The sequence below is a fragment of the Labeo rohita genome, unplaced genomic scaffold (genome assembly GCF_022985175.1).
Source record: "Labeo rohita strain BAU-BD-2019 unplaced genomic scaffold, IGBB_LRoh.1.0 scaffold_140, whole genome shotgun sequence".
Taxonomy (NCBI): Eukaryota; Metazoa; Chordata; class Actinopteri; order Cypriniformes; family Cyprinidae; genus Labeo; species Labeo rohita.
The window spans coordinates 138,530-160,235 of record NW_026127560.1 but is presented as its reverse complement, the minus strand read 5'-3'; the positions used below and the strand labels follow the sequence as shown (position 1 = coordinate 160,235).

Here is a 21,706-nt window from a genome sequence, read left to right as displayed (position 1 = left end):
ATAAGTGTGAGAATTCCTGGCCTAAAATTTTGTCCCAGTCCACCCTTATGGCATTTTTTCACACAGTACACACTCATATTAGCAGAAATCTGCAATTTTCTTTAAACCAGGTTCCAAGTACTTTGGAAAATAGACAGTCTGATCTCACAGGAAAATGTAACTATGTGACAATGTGGTGATTTCACATGAATTTGTATGGTTTAAATTGTACAAAAATTTGCCATTATTAGAAAAATGTAAGCATGGAAGTCCCATTACTGATGTGCAAGCAGATTTTACAAACACATATAATTGTACAAATATATAAATTAGCCACCTTTTCACCAAAACATAGTATAGTTATAAATTGGCATGAGATGGAGGGAGTATTTCAGTATTTCTCTCTTTGTTTGTTTAAGTCATTTTAAATTGCCTATAATTTAATTTTTTTGGGGGGATAAAAATATCTTTAATGACATACAAGAGTTTGTGATGTGACAATATTGTGATGCCTTTAAATGATGGTTTTGTGAAACCCTACAATATAAAAGCATTAAAGCAGAAAACAAAAAGACACTAAAATACATCTGCTGCTTTTATAAATTCTGTTGTGGTTCTCATGTTTGTAAATAATTAAACACACCTAAACTGGACTCAGTGCTAAAATAATGTAGAAACATCACAGACAAAAATATATTCTCTTACCGATTTATGTTTTTTGTAAAATGTTGGATCAGCATAAGTGATCTCTCTATCATGGGTCTGAACTGTAATAAAATACAAACAAACAAAATACTCAATGAACTGATGTTTAAGCATTGTTTTACATTATACACACATACGCAGTAGGTGAAAATAGGCAATGCTTGCCTTTTTTGTCTGTTTTTCTGCGTTTCCTGTGGATGCAGAAGATCCCGACAGCAACTACGATCAACAGAGATCCAGCAGAAGCAGTACCAGCAGAGATCAATACAATCTGAGATACAGAGTCATCTGGAAGATGTGAAGGAGACATTAGACACATTAGACAGTATGAGTGAATGTATATTGTGTACATAAACAAAATATTATCACAGATGTACCTGAACATGGCTGACAGAGTTCAGTGTTGTTGAGATGTTGTGTCTGGTTGCTGATGGGATTGTTCACCACACAGCTGTAGGAATCATCCAGACACTCCAGATGTAAAGAAACACTTCTGTTGAGATCAGAAACACTGATGCTGGACAATAAACTGTTTCCTTTGTACCAGGAAAGAGTCACATCACTCACATTCACCACTGAACACAGAAACACACATTTGGATGCTGATGATCCTGATGATGATGATAATGATGAATTTTGTGATGAGTTACTGCTGATGACAGGAACAGGCAGATGAGCTGGAACAGCATAAATAATTAACAGTAAGAAAGATGTTTTTTCCTTTCTCAGCATTTATAAATAATTCATGTGTAATAGGGAATAAAATACTCATTATTAAGTTAAAATGATTACATAAAAAAGTATTGGGGAAAAATGTACAAAATGGTCATGACTTTCAGAAAAGAGAAAAATGACAGAATTCTTGTGTGATGATGTATATGTACTGTTAGACATTTTATATATAACAAATTTTAAAAGAACAAATGTAGAAATTTGTGCAGAGCACTTAGTATGTTTTGTGGAACATTTTTACTAGTAAAATTAAATGTTAGAGTGTGAAAATGTGCTTTAACTCACCATAGACAGTAAGATTGTATGTGTTGAGCGTTGTATCTTTTACAGTGCTGACTATTTTATAAAGTCCAGAGTCTGTGGTTCTGGTGTTTGTGATGGTCAGAGATCCAGTCTGATGATCCAGCTTCAGTCTGTCTCTGAGTCTCTCAGCAGCACTGGTTTCATGAATAATTATATTATTTTCCTTCATGTAGATTTTAGCTATGAGAACATCTCCAAACCTCCACTGGATCGGATCGTTTTGCAGTATTTCAGTAACATCAGTCCCTAGAGTGACAAGATCTCCCTCCATCACTGACACTGGCACTAACTTTGCTGCATCAACACCAATCACACCTGATGAACAAACAGAAATATTTATTTAATAAAACATCTTCCAACAGTCATTTTGAAACTATTTAAAAATTGTAATGACAAAACAATTCTTCACTCTGGACTAAATTGCAGTACTCATTGAAGGGGACAACAGTATCAACAACAACAACAACAAAAACTGAGTATATTGGTCTGATACAGCTGGAAAATAATAAGGCAAAAATAATGATGGAATAACAAATAATAAAATTATTTTTTCTGGACAAATGGTAATATCAACATAACGGAAGACAAAAAATACTCACCAGCCAGACTCCACAAGTACAAATAGATCAAAATAAACATTTTCTTTCAACAAGGACTGTGATAATAATTGGGTCCTGATACTCTTGAAATGAAGGGCAAATTAAGCTGTCAATCTAAGTGGTTTAGTGAAACTCAGCAGTGAGTGTGAATAAACTCATCCAGTAGCTCCTCCCATCACAGAATGTATATGACTTCTCAAAATTACATAGTTTGATCTACAGAAAGAATGGAGAATGTGACTCTTTCTAAAAAAATATTTACAATTTTCCATTCATAAAACAAAAATGAACCTCTAGGTTTGTAGACCTTCAATTAAAAGAATCATGAACCTGACTGTGTCAGATTCAAGACATGCAGACATGCAGTGGGTATAACACAAAACCATAACAAAAAAAAAAAAAAAAAAAAAATCAACACTGAATGGCTTCCTAAGTCAGTATCCAAATCATTTTTTTTTAATGGAGCAAAAACAGGCAATACACATCTACATTTGATTTCTTGTTTATTAAACTGTCATGAATTCAAAATCATTACAATCATGATGATAATCAGGGGAATATACACATATATATTTTGTAACATTTATATATATATATATATATATATATTGATATATTTAATAACTACATCATGTTATCAACATGAAGAAACTAGACAAATTACACAACAGACTAATTCTGTTCCAAGAATGAAACTATGTCAAATTATTAAAATGTTGGCAGGACATCAGTCAGTATTAACTGTTCCTAAACTTTTTAATGAAATAAAAAAGGTTGGCCTGTTTGGGAGGGGCTACTGGACAATTTACTCATACTCACTGCAGTTTCACTAAACCACTTCATTACAGACCTGCAGCCCAATCAGTCAGGACTTGATTGTTATAACATTTTTATTGTGAAACTGTTTGAAATATGCTGAAGAAAATGCCTGATACATTTATTTCTTTGTCTGATACATTTATTATTTGTTTGTTCTCATTGAGTCTGCTTGGTAAGTATTACAAGGTTTTATCAGACTAAACCTACTCAAATATTTCTGTGAGCATGGCAAATGGCAAAAACTAAAATTTTGAAAAATATTCCTGTTTGTTTATCAGGTGTGTTTGGTGTTGCTTTTGCATTGACATTAAAGGGTTTATTTTATTGCGTATTATTGAATTATACATTGAAATTAGTAAAAAGAGTAGTTTTACAATGATACATTTTATAATTTGATAAATCTCCAAATTTTGAGTAAATATTTCTGTTTGTTCATCAGGTGTGTTTGGTGTTGATGCAGCAAAGTTAGTGCCAGTGTCAGTGATGGAGGGAGATCTTGTCACTCTAGGGACTGATGTTACTGAAATACTGCTACATGATCCCATCCAGTGGAAGTCTGGAGACAACAGCATTCTCATAGCTAAAATCGAAATGAAGGAAAATAGGAGCGTGTTGTATAAACCAGTGCTGCTGAGAGACTCAGAAACAGACTGAAGCTGGATCATCAGACTGGATCTCTGACCATCACAAACACCACAACCACAGACTCTGGACTTTATGAAATAGCCAGCACTGAAAAAGATACAACGCTCAACACATACAATCTTACTGTCTATGGTGAGTAGAATATTTACCCTGTTTGATGCTATAGATGTTTCCTCAATGGCCAAATTTATCTAGACTTTAAAAAATAAGTATCTTAATAATTTAAAACTGGGAATAACATCCCTCTTTTTTGTCTTGCTAAGGATAATTACACAGCATTTGTGCATAACTTTGTGACAGCTTTTTTCTTTTATGCAGTCTTCATTTTGGGTTGCACACTCATGGTGTTTGGGGTTTCTAGAGACCCCACGCAACAAATTTAATTTTTTAACAAAATAATAGTTTTTTTTTTTTTTTTTTTTTAATAAAATAAATGTAATTTTTTGTTTTTAAAAACAAAAATTTTCATTTTTTGACAAAGGGAACATTTTTTAAAATTTTAGCAAAAGTCATTTGCGGGTCAAAAAGACCCTGTAGATCGCATGAGGGTTTTAATATTCCTGTAGATAATATATTAAATTGCAGCTTGATTGTAAATGAAGCATAATAAGAATATTCTGTATAATTTAACTTTAAAATTTCCATTCTTTATTCACACATCATGTTTCATATTTTATATCTGGCTCTTCAGTGACTGTTTTCTCCTTATTGTTAAACATGTACACTTCTTTTTATATAAGATAGTTTTAAGATTGTTTGTAATGCTATACTTTTGCTATGTTTTTGCTATGCTTCCAGCTTGTCTGCCTGTTCCTGTCATTAACCAAGTCTGTACATCATCATCATCAAACAAGAATTGTTTATTGGTGTGTTCATCTTTGAATGTGCATCATGTGAGTCTCTCCTGGTACAAAGGAAACAGTTTATTGTCCAGCATCAGTGTGTCTGATCTCAGCATCAGTCTCTCTCTACCTCTGGAGGTGGAATATCAGGATAAAAACACCTACAGCTGTGTGATCAACAATCCCATCAGCAACCAGACCACACATCTGGACATCAGTCAACTCTGTCACACATGTGCAGGTATGCCAGCAGCACTATATTATTCCACAAACTAAATCATATTTCATATATTTTTTTAAGTGGCTCATTTTTTTCTCAGAACACTGTTGCTGTTGCGGTTCTACTGAAGCTGTGATCCGATTGGCTCTCTCTGCTCTAATGGGTTTGGCTACTGTTTCTGTGCTGGTTTATGACATCAGATCCAGAAATTTTCAACAGAAGAAAAGGGTGCAGACATCAGCGTCAGACACTGATTAATCAGATACTCATGAAAACTGAGGTGCTCATGAATGATTATAGACATTATATTACAAAAAAATGATTTGAGTAAACAGCATTCATGAATATATATTATTTATGTGATTATTAATTCATTCTATCAATCTAAATGCTCCTTTAAATTAAAAAAACTTCTATACAATGCAAATCATTCTGCTTTACAAAAAATAATGTCTTACAACCCACTGTGAACTATAATGTATGTTGTTGTTTGTTGTTGTATTCTTTTGCATTATTGTAAGACAATTTACTGTCTCAAAGACTCCTGCTCAGTGAGAAAATAATCTGTACACATGTATTTAGGAAGATTAATACTTAAATGTGTTTCTTGGGTGTTAACTTAATTAATTATTTATGAAAAAAATAATGTGATTAAAATAATTTCAGGCAGTTAATGCGCTGGTCCCACTTCCAGACACGTAAGTCATCTTATATTTCAAACAGTTGATTTTTGTGAAAACAGGATTTAAAAATATTAATTGTAATTAAAATCTGCTTACACAAATACATAAAGTCCTATAAAAGAAACACTTGACAGTGTCTTTTGGATATTTTCTTTCCACTAATTTGAAAAAAGAAAAAAAAAGCACTTTATGAAAAACCAAAAAGCCCAAAATCTTAAATTTGACAGATGCCTGAAAATAAATAAATAAATAAATAAATAAATAAATAGGAACACAACTTGTTTAGATTTATGGCTTTATTTTCTAGCAGGTTTAGAGTTCAACATATTTCATAAAATCTATATTTTATATAATATATAATATATAATATATATATATATATATATATATATCAAATATAAAATATGCTTTATAGCATTTTTAAAGCATTTTCATACACTAAAACCTCTATAATTTTTTTTTATTTCACTTTTTTTATCTTTTTCTACTTCATCAGTAATCTGCCATGTGTAACTTTTTTTTTATTGATGCACAAGGGATAAACATCAAAAACATGATACTCTTTAATAAAATAATTGAACATAGGCTACCATAAAAAATCATATTTCTCATGTTACAAAAACAGCATTCTTCCATCTTAGAAACATTGCCAAGCTGCGAAACATGTTACCTGTTTCTGATGCAGAAAAGCTAGTTCACGCATTCATGACCTCTAGACTGGACTATTGTAATGCACTATTAGGTGGTTGTCCTGCATCTTCAATAAACAAGCTACAGATAGTCCAAAATGCAGCTGCTAGAGTCCTTACCAGGTCAAGAAAATATGATCATATTACCCCAATTTTAAACTCTCTGCACTGGCTACCTATTAGGTTCCGCATCAGCTACAAAATCGCACTTCTTACCTATAAGGCACTGAACGGTTTAGCTCCTGCGTACCTAACTAGTCTTCTACCACGCTACAATCCATCACGCTCCCTAAGGTCACAAAACTCTGGACTGTTGGTAGTACCTAGGATAGCAAAGTCCACTAAAGGAGGTAGAGCTTTTTCACATTTGGCACCCAAACTCTGGAACAGCCTTCCTGATAACGTTCGGGGTTCAGACACACTCTCTCTGTTTAAATCTAGATTAAAGACACATCTTTTTAGCCAAGCATTCAAATAATGCATCTCATAAACTTTTTCTGCAGCTATATCTGATCAAATGTTCATTTTAATCTTTTAGCTCTGGTTTAACAAACCTTCCTTTTCTTAGTTTGAACAGCAGCTACGCTAATTATGTTCCTATTTGTTCTCTGTTTCTGCCATGGGATTGACATCCCATGGTAACTAGGAATTCACAAGCTCCAGTGTGGATCCAGAACACTTAAGAAAAGATGATGCCAACCCTTCAGAGGACTTCAGATGATGCCAACCCTGATGCCAACCCTGAAAACATACAGCACTACCAAATTCTGCTACAAATTTATAGTGTTCTTTGTCTGTTTGATTACGTCATTAATTGATCTTTACCAGACATCTCTACCATATGTACATCAAGCTACTACTACATATATAGTAAAAATGTCAATTTGGTGTAAAGCTGCTTTGCAACGATATGTATCGTGAAAAGCGCTATACAAATAAATTTGAATTGAATTGAATTGAATTAGGCCCTATGCATTGCATGAAGATGAATTAGGTTGCTCTAAAAGCATGTTATAGACTGATGAATGCAGCCAAGGAAAACATGAAGAATGGAAAACAAAGTGGAAAATAACACAGGTAAGGCCAATACATTTATTCTACCTATTTACATATCAAATTGTTGGTAAACCGACAAGAAAAGTTATTTAGGAAAATTATGATTATTGCATTTAAGAGTACTATATGTGCAGCTCAAAAACTCTGAGCTGCTGAAAACACAGAGGATTAACATTACTTTCGTTTTTGAAGGTAATGCCTAACTGCGTCTATGTTCTATGTATCTGTTTGTGATCCAACTTCACCTACAAAAGAAGTGAGTATAAGGTTCTTTTATGAGTTTTTTTTTATTTTATTTTATTTTTTTTTCCAAATCACCTTTCCTAATAATGTGCTAGCACAGTTCCACGGCTGAGTGTGCTGAAGTAAACAGTAGGCTCATCACCCCAGGGAAGAGAGGGGCGGGGTAAGCAGAGCTCATTAGCATTTAAAGGGACATGCAACAAAACAGGTTGCTGTGAACAGAGCTGATTTTGACAAGACAAAAGGGGGTGTGTGTTTTTTACCCTACCATTGAGAAATTTTAACCAAAGCTTGTTATAGACTTTTCATTAAGACCCTAAAGGTTACCAATGACTTTCATTGTATGAACAACAAATACTGAGATGTTTCTCAAATTATCTGCCTTTATGTTCCATAGTTTATGTTATACCGTTGCAGCCTAAATGTTTATGTGTAATAAATTTTATGTTGAATCAAATAAAATATTATCTTTCTGAAGCTACAATTTTAATGTCTACTTGATAATTTATCATTTAACACAAAAAACAGCTTTAAATAATCTTTTGTGGGTATTTTCATGGTCAAATTTATTTTGTGATTAATTAGATTACTTAAAACATTATGTAATTAATTAGATTAAAATTTTTAATTGCCTGACAGCCCTATATTTACATATAATCAGTTTGAATAACAGGATGCATCTGGAAAGAAGAACAGGTTTAGACTTTTTTCTATTTAGACTGACTGGTCAACAGAATGTTGTTTTAAACAGATATTATTAAGCCTTTCTACGGAGTGAGAGCAGAAACAAAGGCCTGTTTACTAATTCACTGTGTATTGTGCATCTCTCGGGAGGTCAAAATATCTGTGGTTCTTAAAGCCTTACATTGTAAGTCATAATAATAGCTTTTTTTCTTTAAAACTTCTTTCTAATTAAAAATAGTTAAGCAACTTCTATTTTGTTGTTTTGTTTACATGATCATTTCTTTTTATTTTCTCATCGTCGTCATTCAGCATGTTGTTGAACTGGCTCTGCACAGTAAAAAACATGTACATAGAGGTGTATATTTGAACTGAGCTTTTCTTTTGGTAAACAAAGCAAAAATTCTGGTATTTCATTGTCCATAATGTGGTAAATATGAATAATTCAGATCTTATAATATAAATTACACTGATCGAGCTCCATCTAGTGGCTATAGTTAGTAATAAACTTACTGAAATACATCAAAGAGTTCTCATGACTTAAAGTTTCATAGAGATCCTGACATGTAGATTTATCTTAAAACCCCCTTTATAAAAATGCATTTAATATCCCATGATCATCAACTGTCCGTCTGTTTGTATGTTTGACCTTTAGTCTGAATCAGTCATGAATCATGAATCTCAAATTTTTGCACAAAAAACAAAGACAATGGTTTAGACTTGGTTAAAACATCATTGTTTCTGTTCTGGTTTTCACACTTCATTTTTTTCACACAGATTCAGATGCATAAAAGCAAAAGTAACTGCATCTTTATGACACTTCTAGCTCCTCACAACTTCAGTTTCGAGAAGGACTGCTTATCGGTGTTTATTTTAGCAGTGCATTAACCACATTGAGTGTTAAAGTGTCTCTATACATACAATTCTTCTTCTCTCTCTCTGTCTGTGGAGTTTAATTATAGTTTGTGGGAAGCAGAGTAACACAGACTGAACCAAACAATGACTTTAACAGCTGAACATAATGGAGATACTTGATCAGGCTAAACACTTGTAGATCAATAAACAAATAAATGCAAATATTCATTAAAATAGTCATGATGAGGTACCTGTAGGGGACTAAACAGAACTACTATTTAAATAATGGCAAGCAAGAGACAGCCTATTAAATAGCATTAACCATAACCTCTGACTAATGATCAAACCAGTGAGTTTGTGATCATGACGTCCACATACAATGGCCTGCGCAAAATAGACGAACGTGTAAAATACAAAGAGTTAACTAGAACAACAGACTAGTAGATAACAACAGAATAATAATAATTAGAAACCTTTACTGGTCCAATTGGGTGAACTATCCAGTCTTTTCATGTAATAGTTGTATCCAAGTTATACTTAAAGATCACGTCCCACGAAGATATTTTGTAAATTTACTATATATTAAAACTTAATTTTTGATTAATAATATGCATTTACACGAACTTCATTTGTACAACTTCAAAGGCGATTTTCTCAATATTTAGATTTTTTTTTTTGCACCCTCAGATTCCAGATTTTCAAATAGTTGTATCTCAGCCAAATATTGTTCTATCCTAACAAACCATACATCAATGGAAGGCTTTCAGCTTTCATGTAGCTGATATATACTTTTTATGACTGATTTTGTGGTCAAGAGTCACAAATATGCATATGTAATTATATTCACATAAGACATCTGCACTTATACAGTTAACCACCTCCTTTATTTGGGTTCTAGAAAGTTGGCAGTATCTCATAGCTGCATCAGTGTCTCATGGTGACTCCCGAATATACCACATCCTCCTCCTCTTGAGCTTTCTAAAAAAAAAAAAAAAAAAAAAAAAAACACACACACACATGCACATATAGTTATTAGGAATATTTTTGGCCATTTATGGGGAATATTGAAAACACATTTAGATGTTGTGTGATAGAACCAGAAGCTCACATATCAGAACTCATATACACAAACACACTGCTGAAATAATACGCACACACCAAACATTTCTTACCGATTTCTGTGCTTTTCTTTTGTAGAATGTTGGATCAGCGTAAGTGATTTCTTCACCACTCTGAACTGTTTCAACAGTAGTGACAAACATGTAAAAACATCAAAACTTTGAGAATTACATTATTGTTGCATTTTCTTTACAACATTTTTAAATTTCCTCATTATTCTGTGGGCCCATTGAATGCACAGACTTGCACACACACTTAAGCAATTTATCAATCTCTTTAAAACGTTTTCTACTTAATCAATTCCACAGTCAACTCAAAATCATGTATGTTTACAGATATTTCAGTAGTAGGTAATACTTGCCTTCTTTGTCTGTTTTCCTGCAGATCCAGAATATTCCAGCTGCAGCTAAAATCATCAGAGATCCAGTAGCAGCAGAAACCAGCACTTTGTAAAACCAGGATATGCCTTGATCTAAAATGGACAAAACAAAGCATTATTATGTGAATGAATCTGTCAGCCTGATCTACAACAACCAGCATATAACATATTAGCACTATATTACTTCATAGTTCAATAAATAGATGTATAAACACTGATGTACCTGCACATGTGTGACAGAGTTTGCTGATGTTGAGATGTGTGGTCTGGTTGCTGATGGGATTGTTGATCACACAGCTGTAGGTGTTTTTATCCTGATATTCCACCTCCAGAGGTAGAGAGAGACTGATGCTGAGATCAGACACACTGATGCTGGACAATAAACTGTTTCCTTTGTACCAGGAGAGACTCACATCACTCACATTCAAAGATGAACACAACAATAAACAATTCTTGTTTGATGATGATGATGATGATGTACAGTCTTGGTTAATGACAGGAACAGGCAGACAAGCTGGAAGACATGAGCAAATAAAGATAAATGAGAAAGAGATGAGGAATCAAGACTGAACAAAAGTACTGCATTACAAACAATCCTCTATTCTAAAGTTTCTCAAAGGGGGTGTTCGGAGAGCATCGGGGGGCGCTGGAAGCAATATTTTTGAAAGGGGGACTCTGAGCTGTTCTAGAGGGATGTTTGGTTAAGACGAGATTACATTAAAAATGTATGAGCTAAAACTTGCAAAAGAAAATGGTCTGCCACATCCTAACGCCGTCTCTACACTGGGTGCATCAAAGCGCACTTTCTGTATTTGTTTGTCAACTTGTCGGTGGCGCAAGCTCGTGGAATACGTGGAATCCCACAGAAATAGAACGCGGCATCTGTTTACTGTAGTGCTTGCGCTCAGTTACTGAACTACTGATTATAAAGGTTATAATGTAGCGCCGTTCGCTGCTATATTTTACACCAATACTCCCGCTTTTAGACTAGACCAGTGATTCTCAACCTTTTTTGGGCCAGCGCCCCCCTACCCATTATCCAGGTCCCTCACCGCCCCCCATCAAATAAATCGTCTTCAAATTGTCCTCACTGAGTATTAAAGTTGATTATTTTTATTTTGTGTTTATAATGAGGACTGTTATTATATTTACAGTAATTCAAATGTTTGGGGCCATTATGATTTTTAGGAAATTACTTTATTTCAAGGATGCATTGAATTAATTAAAAAAGACAGTGAAGTACTTTTTATGGTAAATTATTTTAAAATAAGTGTAATAACATTAATATTTAAACAGAGTTTTTAAGCATGTTGGTTGTTTTCATTGCTACAGCTTCAGTGTTGTTGAGATGCGGATATATCTTGTTGCCCGAAATTTAAAAAGACTAAATAAAAATGACAGTGGACATTGTTATTTTGGTGAGTAAATACCACATTTACTCATGCAAATGGAAGAAATGTAAACCCTACTTTACTATATTTCATAGATTTTGTGAGAATATTTCAAAGTTTACTTAAAAAACTAAGTACAACTCTAATTCTAGAAAAGTTGGGACATCTTGTAAAATGATAAAATCTGTGATTTGTTCATTCTATTTAACTTTTATTTAATTGACAAAAATACAAAGAAAAGATTTCCAAAGTTTTCACTGACCAACTTAAATGTATTTTGTAAATATAAGCATATTTATTTATAAAATATTTATTTATTTATTTGAAGTATGCATCCCACTCCAAAAAAGATGGGACAGAGGCAAAATAAAAGTGAAAAGGTTATAGAATAACCAAATAAACTGCTTTGAAACACAGCAAGCAGGTGAATTGGTAACAGGTGAGGGTATCCTGTTTGGCTATAAATGGAGCTTCTCAATCTTCACAAGCAAAACTGGATCATGGCTCAAAATTTGTTTATATTAACAAAATAAAACTAAAGTTGGCCAGTGAAAACATTGGATTTTTTAAGTCAATTATATAAAGGCTAAAGAGAACAGATTACATATTCTTAATTTTATGGCATTTCACAAAATGCCCCAACTTTTAATTGGGGTTGTAGAAACATATGCTCCTCATTTTCAAAATAGTGACTATTTTAATGCTGTCCTGATTTTTATATTTGTTATAGTCAATTCAATTTCAAATCTTTGATGAGCTTTGAATAAACTTTAGAAATACTGCTTTCAAACCACCTGCAGCCAATCAGCAAACAAAAAGCTTTAATATTAATTTTTCTAAACAAGAAAAAACCTATCTTGCTTTATCATATCTAATTGGTTTGACGCAGCAGCTGCGCTACAGAAAGTCAAGCAAACACTGAAGTACTGAAGTCGTTGCTAAGGAAATGATACACAGTCTAGTCTAGGAGCAGGAGATTTGGTGTAAACTAGCTGCGAACACCACTACTACACTGACCGCGAACAGCGCGACACGTTGCGTTAAAGCACATAGATCCCGTTATAATCAGTCATTCAGTAACACCTGAGCGCTACAATAAACGGATGCGGCGTTCTATTTCTGTCTGCAGGATTCCACACGCCAGCGCTACCGACCAGTTGAAAAATAGGTATAGAAAGTGCGTTTTGATGAATCCAGTAAAGACAGCGTTAGGATGTGGCAGACCATTTTCTTTTGCAAGTTTCAGCTCATGCGTCTTTGGTGTAAACTCGTCTTGACCAAACGCCCCCCCAGGAACAGCTCAACGCCCCCCTTTCAAAAATACTGCTTCCAGCGCCCCCCGATGCTGTCCGAAGGCCCCCTGGTACCGCCCCCGTTGAGAAACACTAGACTAGACGGTGTGTAATTTCCTGAGCAACGACTTTTTACTTCAGTGTTCGCTTGACTTTCTGTAGCGCAGCTACCGAACTTCCCGTCAAAACAATAGCAAGCATTTAGACACGATAAAGTATGATATGTTTTTTTCTTGTTTAGAAGAATTAATATGAAAGCTTTTTGTTTGCTGATTGGCTGCAGGTGGTTTGAATGCCAAATTTCTAAATATAGAAATTTATATTTCTTTTTTTTTTTTTTTTTTGTGGCATATTACATACAAAGATTTTTAAAAAGGCTCCTCCTGATTTTACAATTTTTCCCCCTTTCCCACAACCCACCCCAAGGAACACACAGACATACCAAGGGAAGTACTCACAATAAATAAGAACAAATTCCAAAATAGAGAACAAAATCACAAAGTTACGATATTACAAACAATGAGGAAATACTTGACATCATTGTTAGCCCATTATGTCTGAATGTGTTAACCATTACAATGCGCACAGGCCTTTTTAGTTACACTGTTAATTTTAGTTTTAGGTCGGGGTGAGAGTTGCGTCCTTTTCAAAATATGACAACAATGGAGACCATACTAAATAAAAACGTTTAGATGATCCTCTAAGAGAATACTTTATCTTTTCCGATTTCAAAAACATGATCACATCACTAAGCCAGACTGAAACTAAAGGTGGTTTACTTTATTTCCAATCAAGCAATATTCTTCTCTTAGCCAGCAGACTCGCAAAGGCACAAGCGTCTTGACAATTCTTGGACATTACTGTACCTTGCTCAGGTACTCCAAAAACAGCCATTTCAAAACTAGGCCTGATATCCTTAATATATGCCTCAGACAAAATTTTAAATATAGCTGTCCAGTAATCAAACAGTCTGGGGCAAGCGCAGAACATATGAGCCAAATCTGCCTTAGCAGAATGACATCTCTCACATGTGTCAGCAACATTTCTGTATATCTTGGATAGTCTAACCTTACTATAATGGAGTCTGTGAAGGACCTTGAACTGAATTAAACCTAAGCGAGTACAAGAGGTTGTACTGTCCACCTTAAGTAATGCTTTGTTCCAGATTTCCTCTGATATATCCACTCCCAAATCCTTTGACCATTCTGCATGGATTTTGTTGAGATTAATATTTTTAATTGACATTAAAGTGTTATATATATTAGAAATTACTCCCTTCAGATGTAAGGGAATATTTAAAACTTTATCCAATCCTGTACTAGGAGGAATAGAGGGATATGTGGAACAATGCTTTTGGATTAGATGACGTACTTGAAAATATCTAAACAAGTGTGATTTTGGCAGATTATATTTTGAAGAGAGAGTTGAAAATGGGGCAAAAACATCCTCAATGAACAGATCACTAAATTTGGTAAGACCCAACTTTTGCCACTGACTGAAGACTGAGTCCAGTTGAGCTGAAGGAAATAGGTGATTCTTGCATATAGGGCTGGCTATGGAGAAGTCTTTAAAACCAAAACATTGTCTAAATTGAAACCAAATCTTAAGGGTATTTACTACAACTCGACATTGAGTGTACGATGAAATACAGAGGGGCAGTTTAGATAGGGCTAAAGCTGGAAGGGATGATGAACTACAAGAATTAGCCTCTGAAATACACCAGACATCTTTGGAGTTCTGAAGCCAATAAAGTACTTTTGAGATATTTGCAGCCCAATAATAATATCTGAAATTACAAAGTGCTAAACCACCTTGAGATTTTTGTCTTTGGAGAAACTCCTTCCGAATCCTTGGTGATTTTCCGCCCCATATAAATGATGAGATAAGTCTGTCTAAATTCTGAAAAAAGGATTTGGGTAGAAAAACAAGTATAAGAACCTTGGTAAAATGTTCATTTTTACACAATTAATTCTACCTGCAAGTGATAGAAACAGCAAATTCCATTTTTTGAGGTCTAGTTTCAACTTGTCAATTGAAGGAACAATGTTCTTTTTGTAAACGTTAGAGAATCCCTGTGTGATATTTATCCCTAAATATTTAAAGCCTGATGAAGACAACTGAAAAGGTATATCACTATTTGAAATATAGAGAGCGTTATTGTTTATTGGAAAACAAATACTTTTTGAAAAATGTAATTTATAACCTGAGAAAGTGCCAAATTGTTTCAATACCCTAGAAATTTATATTTCTAAATATCTTCAAATATAGACTATATTATATCCACATGGCCTTTTTGCTCCTTGTAATGATAATGTAATAAAATACGTGATGAATGTCATGTGGCTTTTTTTTTTTTTTATTATTATGTGTGGGATAATGTGGGCTGTTATATTTGGGTTAAAATGCATGCTTTTAAAATAGGCCTATATATTATAAATAAAATATAGCATATATACAATACCATTAAAAAATAAAGGTCAGTAAGATTTGTTAATGGATAAAAAGGTTGCATTTGTTTGTTTAAAAAATACAGTAAAAACAGTAAATCTACAATTAAAAAAAAAAAAAAAAAACTTTCTATTTGAACATATTTTAAAATGTGTTTTCCTCTCATGCTAAGCTTCATTACTCCAGCTTTCAGTGTCACTTGATCGTTCAGAAATCATGCTGACTATAACAAATATATAAATCAGGACAGCACTAAAATAGTAACTATTTTGAAAATAAAGAACAAATTTTTATCTTTCTACAACCCCAATTCCAGAAAAGTTGGGACGTTTTGTGAAATGCCATAAAACCAAGAATACTTAGTTTGTTCTCCTTAATCTTTATTTAATTTACTGAAGTACAAAGAAAAAAATCCAATGTTTTCACTGGCCAACTTCATTTTATTGTGTTAATATAAACAAATTTTGAACCATGATCCAGCTTTGCTTGCAAAGACTGAGATGCTCCTTTTACACCCAAACATGATACCCTCACCTATTACCGATTCACTGTGAACTGTTTCAAAGCAGTTTATTTGGTTATTCTGTAATCTTTTCACTTTTATTTGCCTCTGTTGCAGCCTTTTGGAGTGTGTTGCAGATTTCAAAATAAAAAATTGTTTATATTTACAAAATACGAAGAAATACTTCACAAGTTGGTGAGTGAAAACTTTGGAAATCTTTTCTTTGTACATTTGTCAATTAAATGAAAGATAAATAGAATTAACAAATCACAGATTTTATAATTTTACAAAACATCTCAACTTTTCTAGAAATAGGATTGTATTAAGTATTTGTAAGCAAACTTTGAAAGAAATATTCTCACAAAATGTATGAAATATAGTAAAGTATGGTTTACATTTCTTCCATTTTCACCAAAATAACCATGTCCACTATGCCAGAAAAAAAGGGGAATTCAATATACTCTCAAAAAAACTGTGTTTTCTCAAACTAAGGGATACATATTATTATATTTCACAGAAAGCTAATTGAAAACATCCAAACATATCACAGCAGTAAAAAGGATGTTCAAAAGTTCCAAGAATGGAAGAACAAACTAAAATCTCTTCAGTAAAAATGTCCATGTGGATATGTTTTAAACAAGAATTATTATTTAGTCATTTGAAATTTGGGGCAACAAGGTATATCAGCATTGCAACAACACTTAAGCTGTAGCAATGATAATCACCAACATGCTTAAAAACTCTGTAAATGATGTTATTACACTTAGTTTAAAATAATTTACTGTACAAAAGTACTTCACTGTTGTTGTTGTTGTTGTTGTTTTTTTTTTTTTTAGCAATTTAATGCATCATTGAATTAAAGTAATTTATTTAAAAATCACATTGACCCCATACATGAATTACTGTAAATATACCAACAGTCCTCATTAAAAACACAAAATATTAATAATCAACTTTAATATTTAGTGAGGACTATTAGACTATGTTTTATTTGATGGGAGCATTGAGGGACCTGGATAATGGCATTGGGGGGGGATGCTGGCGGCCCCAAAAAGGTTGAGAACCACTGCTATATTCAAACTGTCTTATATTGAAAAAATATTGTACATGTTTAACAACAAGGAGAAAACAGTCACTGAAGAGCCTGAGATAAAATATGAGACATGACATGTAAATAAAGCATAACATTAACATAAAATACACAGGCTATTCTTATGCTTCATTTACAATCAAGTTGTAATTTAATATATTATCTACAGGAATATTAAGAAAAAAAGCTGTCACAAAGTTATGCTATTTATTTATGCTATTTAAAGTTGTGTTATTTTTTTGAAGTCTAGACAAATTTGGCCACTGAGGAAACATCTATACCATCAAACAGGGTAAATTTTCTACTCACCATAGACAGTAAGATTGTATGTGTTGAGCGTTGTATCTTTTTCAGTGCTGGCTATTTCATAAAGTCCAGAGTCTGTGGTTCTGGTGTTTGTGATGGTCAGAGATCCAGTCTGATGATCCAGCTTCAGTCTGTTTCTGAGTCTCTCAGCAGCACTGGTATTATACAACACGCTCCTATTTCCCTTCATTTCGATTTTAGCTATGAGAATGCTGTTGTCTCCAGACTTCCACTGGATCTGATCATGTAGCAGTATTTCAGTAACATCAGTCCCTAGAGTGACAAGATCTCCCTCCATCACTGACACTGGCACTAACTTTGCTGCATCAACACCAATCACACCTGATGAACAAACAGAAATATTCACTCAAAATTTGGAGATTTATCAGATTAAAAAATGTATCATTGTAAAACTACTCTTTCCTAATTTCAATGTATAACTCAATAATGTGCAATAAAACAAACCCTTTTAATGTCAATGCAGGAGAAAAAAAAAAAATAAGGTAAAGGTAAAGAACAAAGATGTTTGAGTATATTAGTCTAATAAAACATGAAAATTAATTATGGAAATAATGATAACAAAAAAGACGGATGTGGACAAAAGATAAAGAGAAACGAAACCATAAAAATACTTACCAATAAGACGCCATTGGCACAAACAGAATAATATAAACATGTCAAATATTTCCTTAACGGTTTCAAATAAAAGTTCCTAATATTCAAAATTCCGAACACAAAATAAACGTTATAATAAACATTTGAACGTGGAAAGTTATAGAAGAGCTAACCATAGTGCTGATGATCTGAAGAGGTTTACTGAAACTCTACTGTCGACGTCATTGAACTCCTCTAGATGGCACCTCCCTTCAGAGACTGTATATGACCTGTTACATATGTTTTTTTTTTCACATGCAGTAGACATATTTTAGTAGCCTATTTACTTTTACTAAGTAATTACTAAACCATGTGTACCGTGCTGCAGCAGACTAAGGCTGTCTACAAATGTATTCGTTCGTCGTGTAGCACGAATAGTTACGTATTGTCGTGTGGCGTCGTATCCTGTGCTCATCACTGATTGAACAGTAGGACTACTGAATTTAATGGGTTCGATGAGACTTTTTTCTCTCGTCCGATGTAGATACGGTGTATGTTTAAGAAGAGTTGTTACCAAGGTTCCCATTCCCCTTAATTCAATATTTAACAGGTTGTAAGTCTTTATGAATATTTCATATCATGAAATTGTCATGTATTATAGGCTACTGACATGCAACTCTGACCTAATAGTTGTGCTCATTAACAATTTCTCAGTGGTTAGCATTATTTTCCCACACCAAGAAGACCCCAGTTCTCATAGACTCAGAAGAAAAAAATAAATAAAGAATGCAGAAAGAAAAAAGAAAATGTTTTATGTCTTATCTTTTCAAAGTTTTGTGTAGGCTTTAATACTAAAAAAAAAAAAAAAAAAAACAGGGTTAAAACTTGTTTGTGGAAAAAACATGTAGTGAACCTGTATACAATACTGCTTACATTATTTCTTTCATCATCCCTCCACCTTTTATGTGAAGTTATTGATACATTAAAGACACAGGTCAACTCCTGAAACACTTTTGAAAGATTTTTTTTTTTTATATCGTAAGAAGTAAACACTATTTTCTTCAAAATTTGAGCTTGACCCAAAATAGCTATTAAAAATGTCCACCCACTTAAAATTAATATTCTAACAAATAATAGTTTGGATTCAAAGGAAACGATTCCTACTTATTAAAGCCTGGCTGTTTACACTAAGAACATCACACAATCAATATTACATCTGAGAAAAATGAAAGGAAAAAACAAACCAACATTACAAAAATCACAATAAAATGCATTTACCTATACTAAAAAAGCACACACATTAAATAGCTGAACATTAATCATAGCTTATAGCAAATGTTATATTAATAGCATCACATTCTTCTGTGTTGTCTAAAAATGACAGTGTGTAATGAAATTGTACTAGTACCATTCTTTCTTGTAACCCCCAACAATCTGTCAGCAAACAAGCAAACAAGCTTTCTTCCTAAAGCTTTTATTCAGATAATTACAGGTTTAGAGATCAATTTCTAACTGAGCAGAAGTCTTGGGTCTGCAATCATCTTACAATAATACAACAGTATAAAAAAAAAAAAAAAATCATTACTTTAGAATTTCAAAATTTGTATTATGAAAAGTGATATACAAACACAACTGACTAAAAAAGGAAACAATAATGAAAAAATGTAAATAATATTCTTGTAACAATGTCATTCAAGAACATTTTCCATGTATCTTATTATTCAGTTTCTGACAATGATGTCTGCTTTCTCTTTTTTGAGGACTTCTGGATCTGATGTCATAAATTAGCATAGCAACAGTAACCACGGCCAACAGAGCAGACAGTGCCAATCGGATCACAGCTTCAGTAAAACCACAGAAGGGGATAAAGTAATCTGAGAGAAGAAATGAGCAATATTAAAAAAAAAGAAATATGATTAATTTTCTTTGTGGAAGAAAATTAGTGCCGCTGACATACTTGAATGTGTTTGACAGGATAGTGACATTGAAGTACCTGAACATGGCTGACAGAGTTCAGTGTTGTTGAGATGTTTCGTCTGGTTGCTGATGGGATTGTTCACCACACAGCTGTAGGAATCATCCAGACACTCCAGATGTAAATAAACACTTCTGCTGAGATCAGAAACACTGATGCTGGACAATAAACTGTTTCCTTTGTACCAGGAGAGACTCACATGACTCACATTCACAACTGAACACAGAAACACACATTTGGACACTGATGATCCTGATGATGCTGAATTTTGTGATTACTGCTGATGACAGGAACAGGCAGATTAGCTGGAAAACATGACAGAATAATTCAGTATAAAGTGCTGTGATATTTGTCAGTTCATTTGCTTAAAACTGAACTAATATAGCAGAGAAAGATGTTCTTTATTCAAAATATTTTAGTATAATGCAGAAATTAAACTGTATCAACATAGAATTGTCTGTAATTGTATAATATTCATAATAACTATGACAGTGAATTTGTTAAAGATGAATATAAAGTTCTCTACTCACCATAGACAGTAAGATTGTATGTGTTGAGCGTTGTATCTTTTCAGTGCTGACTATTTTATAAAGTCCAGAGTCTGTGGTTCTGGTGTTTGTGATGGTCAGAGATCCAGTCTGATTATCCAGCTTCAGTCTGTCTCTGAGTCTCTCAGCAGCACTGGTATTATACAACATGCTCCTATTTTTCTTCATTTCGATTTTAGCTATGAGAACACTGTTGTCTCCAGACTTCCACTGGATCTCTTTATGTTGCAGTATTTCAGTAACATCAGTCCCTAGAGTGACAAGATCTCCCTCCATCACTGACTTTGACACTAACTTTGCTGCATCGACACCAAACACACCTGATGAAAAAACAGAAATATTCACTCAAAATTTGGAGGTTTTGGAATTTTTGTCATTTTAAACTATTTAAATTGTTTTCATTGCAAAACAAGTCTTTAATTTCAATGTATAATCCAATAATGTGTAATAAATTAAAACGATGATGTCATCAATAACATCATGAACAAAAATATTTAAAAATAATATAGAGTTTACTGCTAAAACATGAATAGTAGAACAGTGTGGTTTGTATGTGGACAAATGATAACATACACAGAAATTAAGCCATAAAAATACTTACCATTCAGACTCCACAAGCTCAAGCAGAATAGAATCATGTCATACATTTTGTTGTTGTTGTTGTTGTTTTGCTGAAGGTTTCAAATAACAACAGTTACAAATTTTGTAAACGTTACATTTAAACAAAGCACAACATAAATGCCATAATAAACACTGAACATTTCGTAATATAAAGTATCAGAACAGCTGTAAGTGACAGACCTGCTGATTAGTTCTTATGTGGCTTAGTGAAACTCTGCAGTGTGAATAAACTCCTGCTAGTAGGGAAACCATTGACAAAACAGCTTAACACTTATTGGTCTAAACTAGTGATGGGAGAATCAAATTCATTTGCAAAATGATTCACTGTTTCGAAGCGCTCGAAACTCCACACGCTAGTGACACCCGCTGGTTAAAAGTGTGTACATGCAA

The 21,706-nt window shown here is 33.4% G+C and overlaps 1 protein-coding gene across 1 annotated transcript; it reads right to left on the bottom strand.

Moving 5' to 3' along the window:
* Window positions 1–802: 802 nt before the first annotated feature.
* LOC127158226 (SLAM family member 9-like) lies at window positions 803–21,351 on the bottom strand. The gene is made up of 4 exons (XM_051101376.1): window positions 21,297–21,351; window positions 1,702–2,034; window positions 1,062–1,361; window positions 803–972 (listed from the first exon to the last, which is right to left on the bottom strand). The coding sequence occupies exons 1-4, from the start codon at window positions 21,340–21,342 to the stop codon at window positions 803–805; spliced, it is 849 nt and encodes a 282-aa protein (XP_050957333.1). The 5' UTR covers window positions 21,343–21,351.
* Window positions 21,352–21,706: the final 355 nt, after the last annotated feature.

What these genes read in the sequence shown, in the direction of transcription:
- LOC127158226 (XM_051101376.1), bottom strand. Translation starts at nt 21,342, where the DNA reads ATGTATGACATGATTCTATTCTGCTTGAGCTTGTGGAGTCTGAATG. An exon ending in GAGCTTGTGGAGTCTGAATG is followed by an intron (nt 2,035 to 21,296) that starts GTAAGTATTTTT and finishes TTTGTTCATCAG; the next exon opens with GTGTGATTGGTGTTGATGCA. An exon ending in ACTCTGTCAGCCATGTTCAG is followed by an intron (nt 973 to 1,061) that starts GTACATCTGTGA and finishes CACATCTTCCAG; the next exon opens with ATGACTCTGTATCTCAGATT.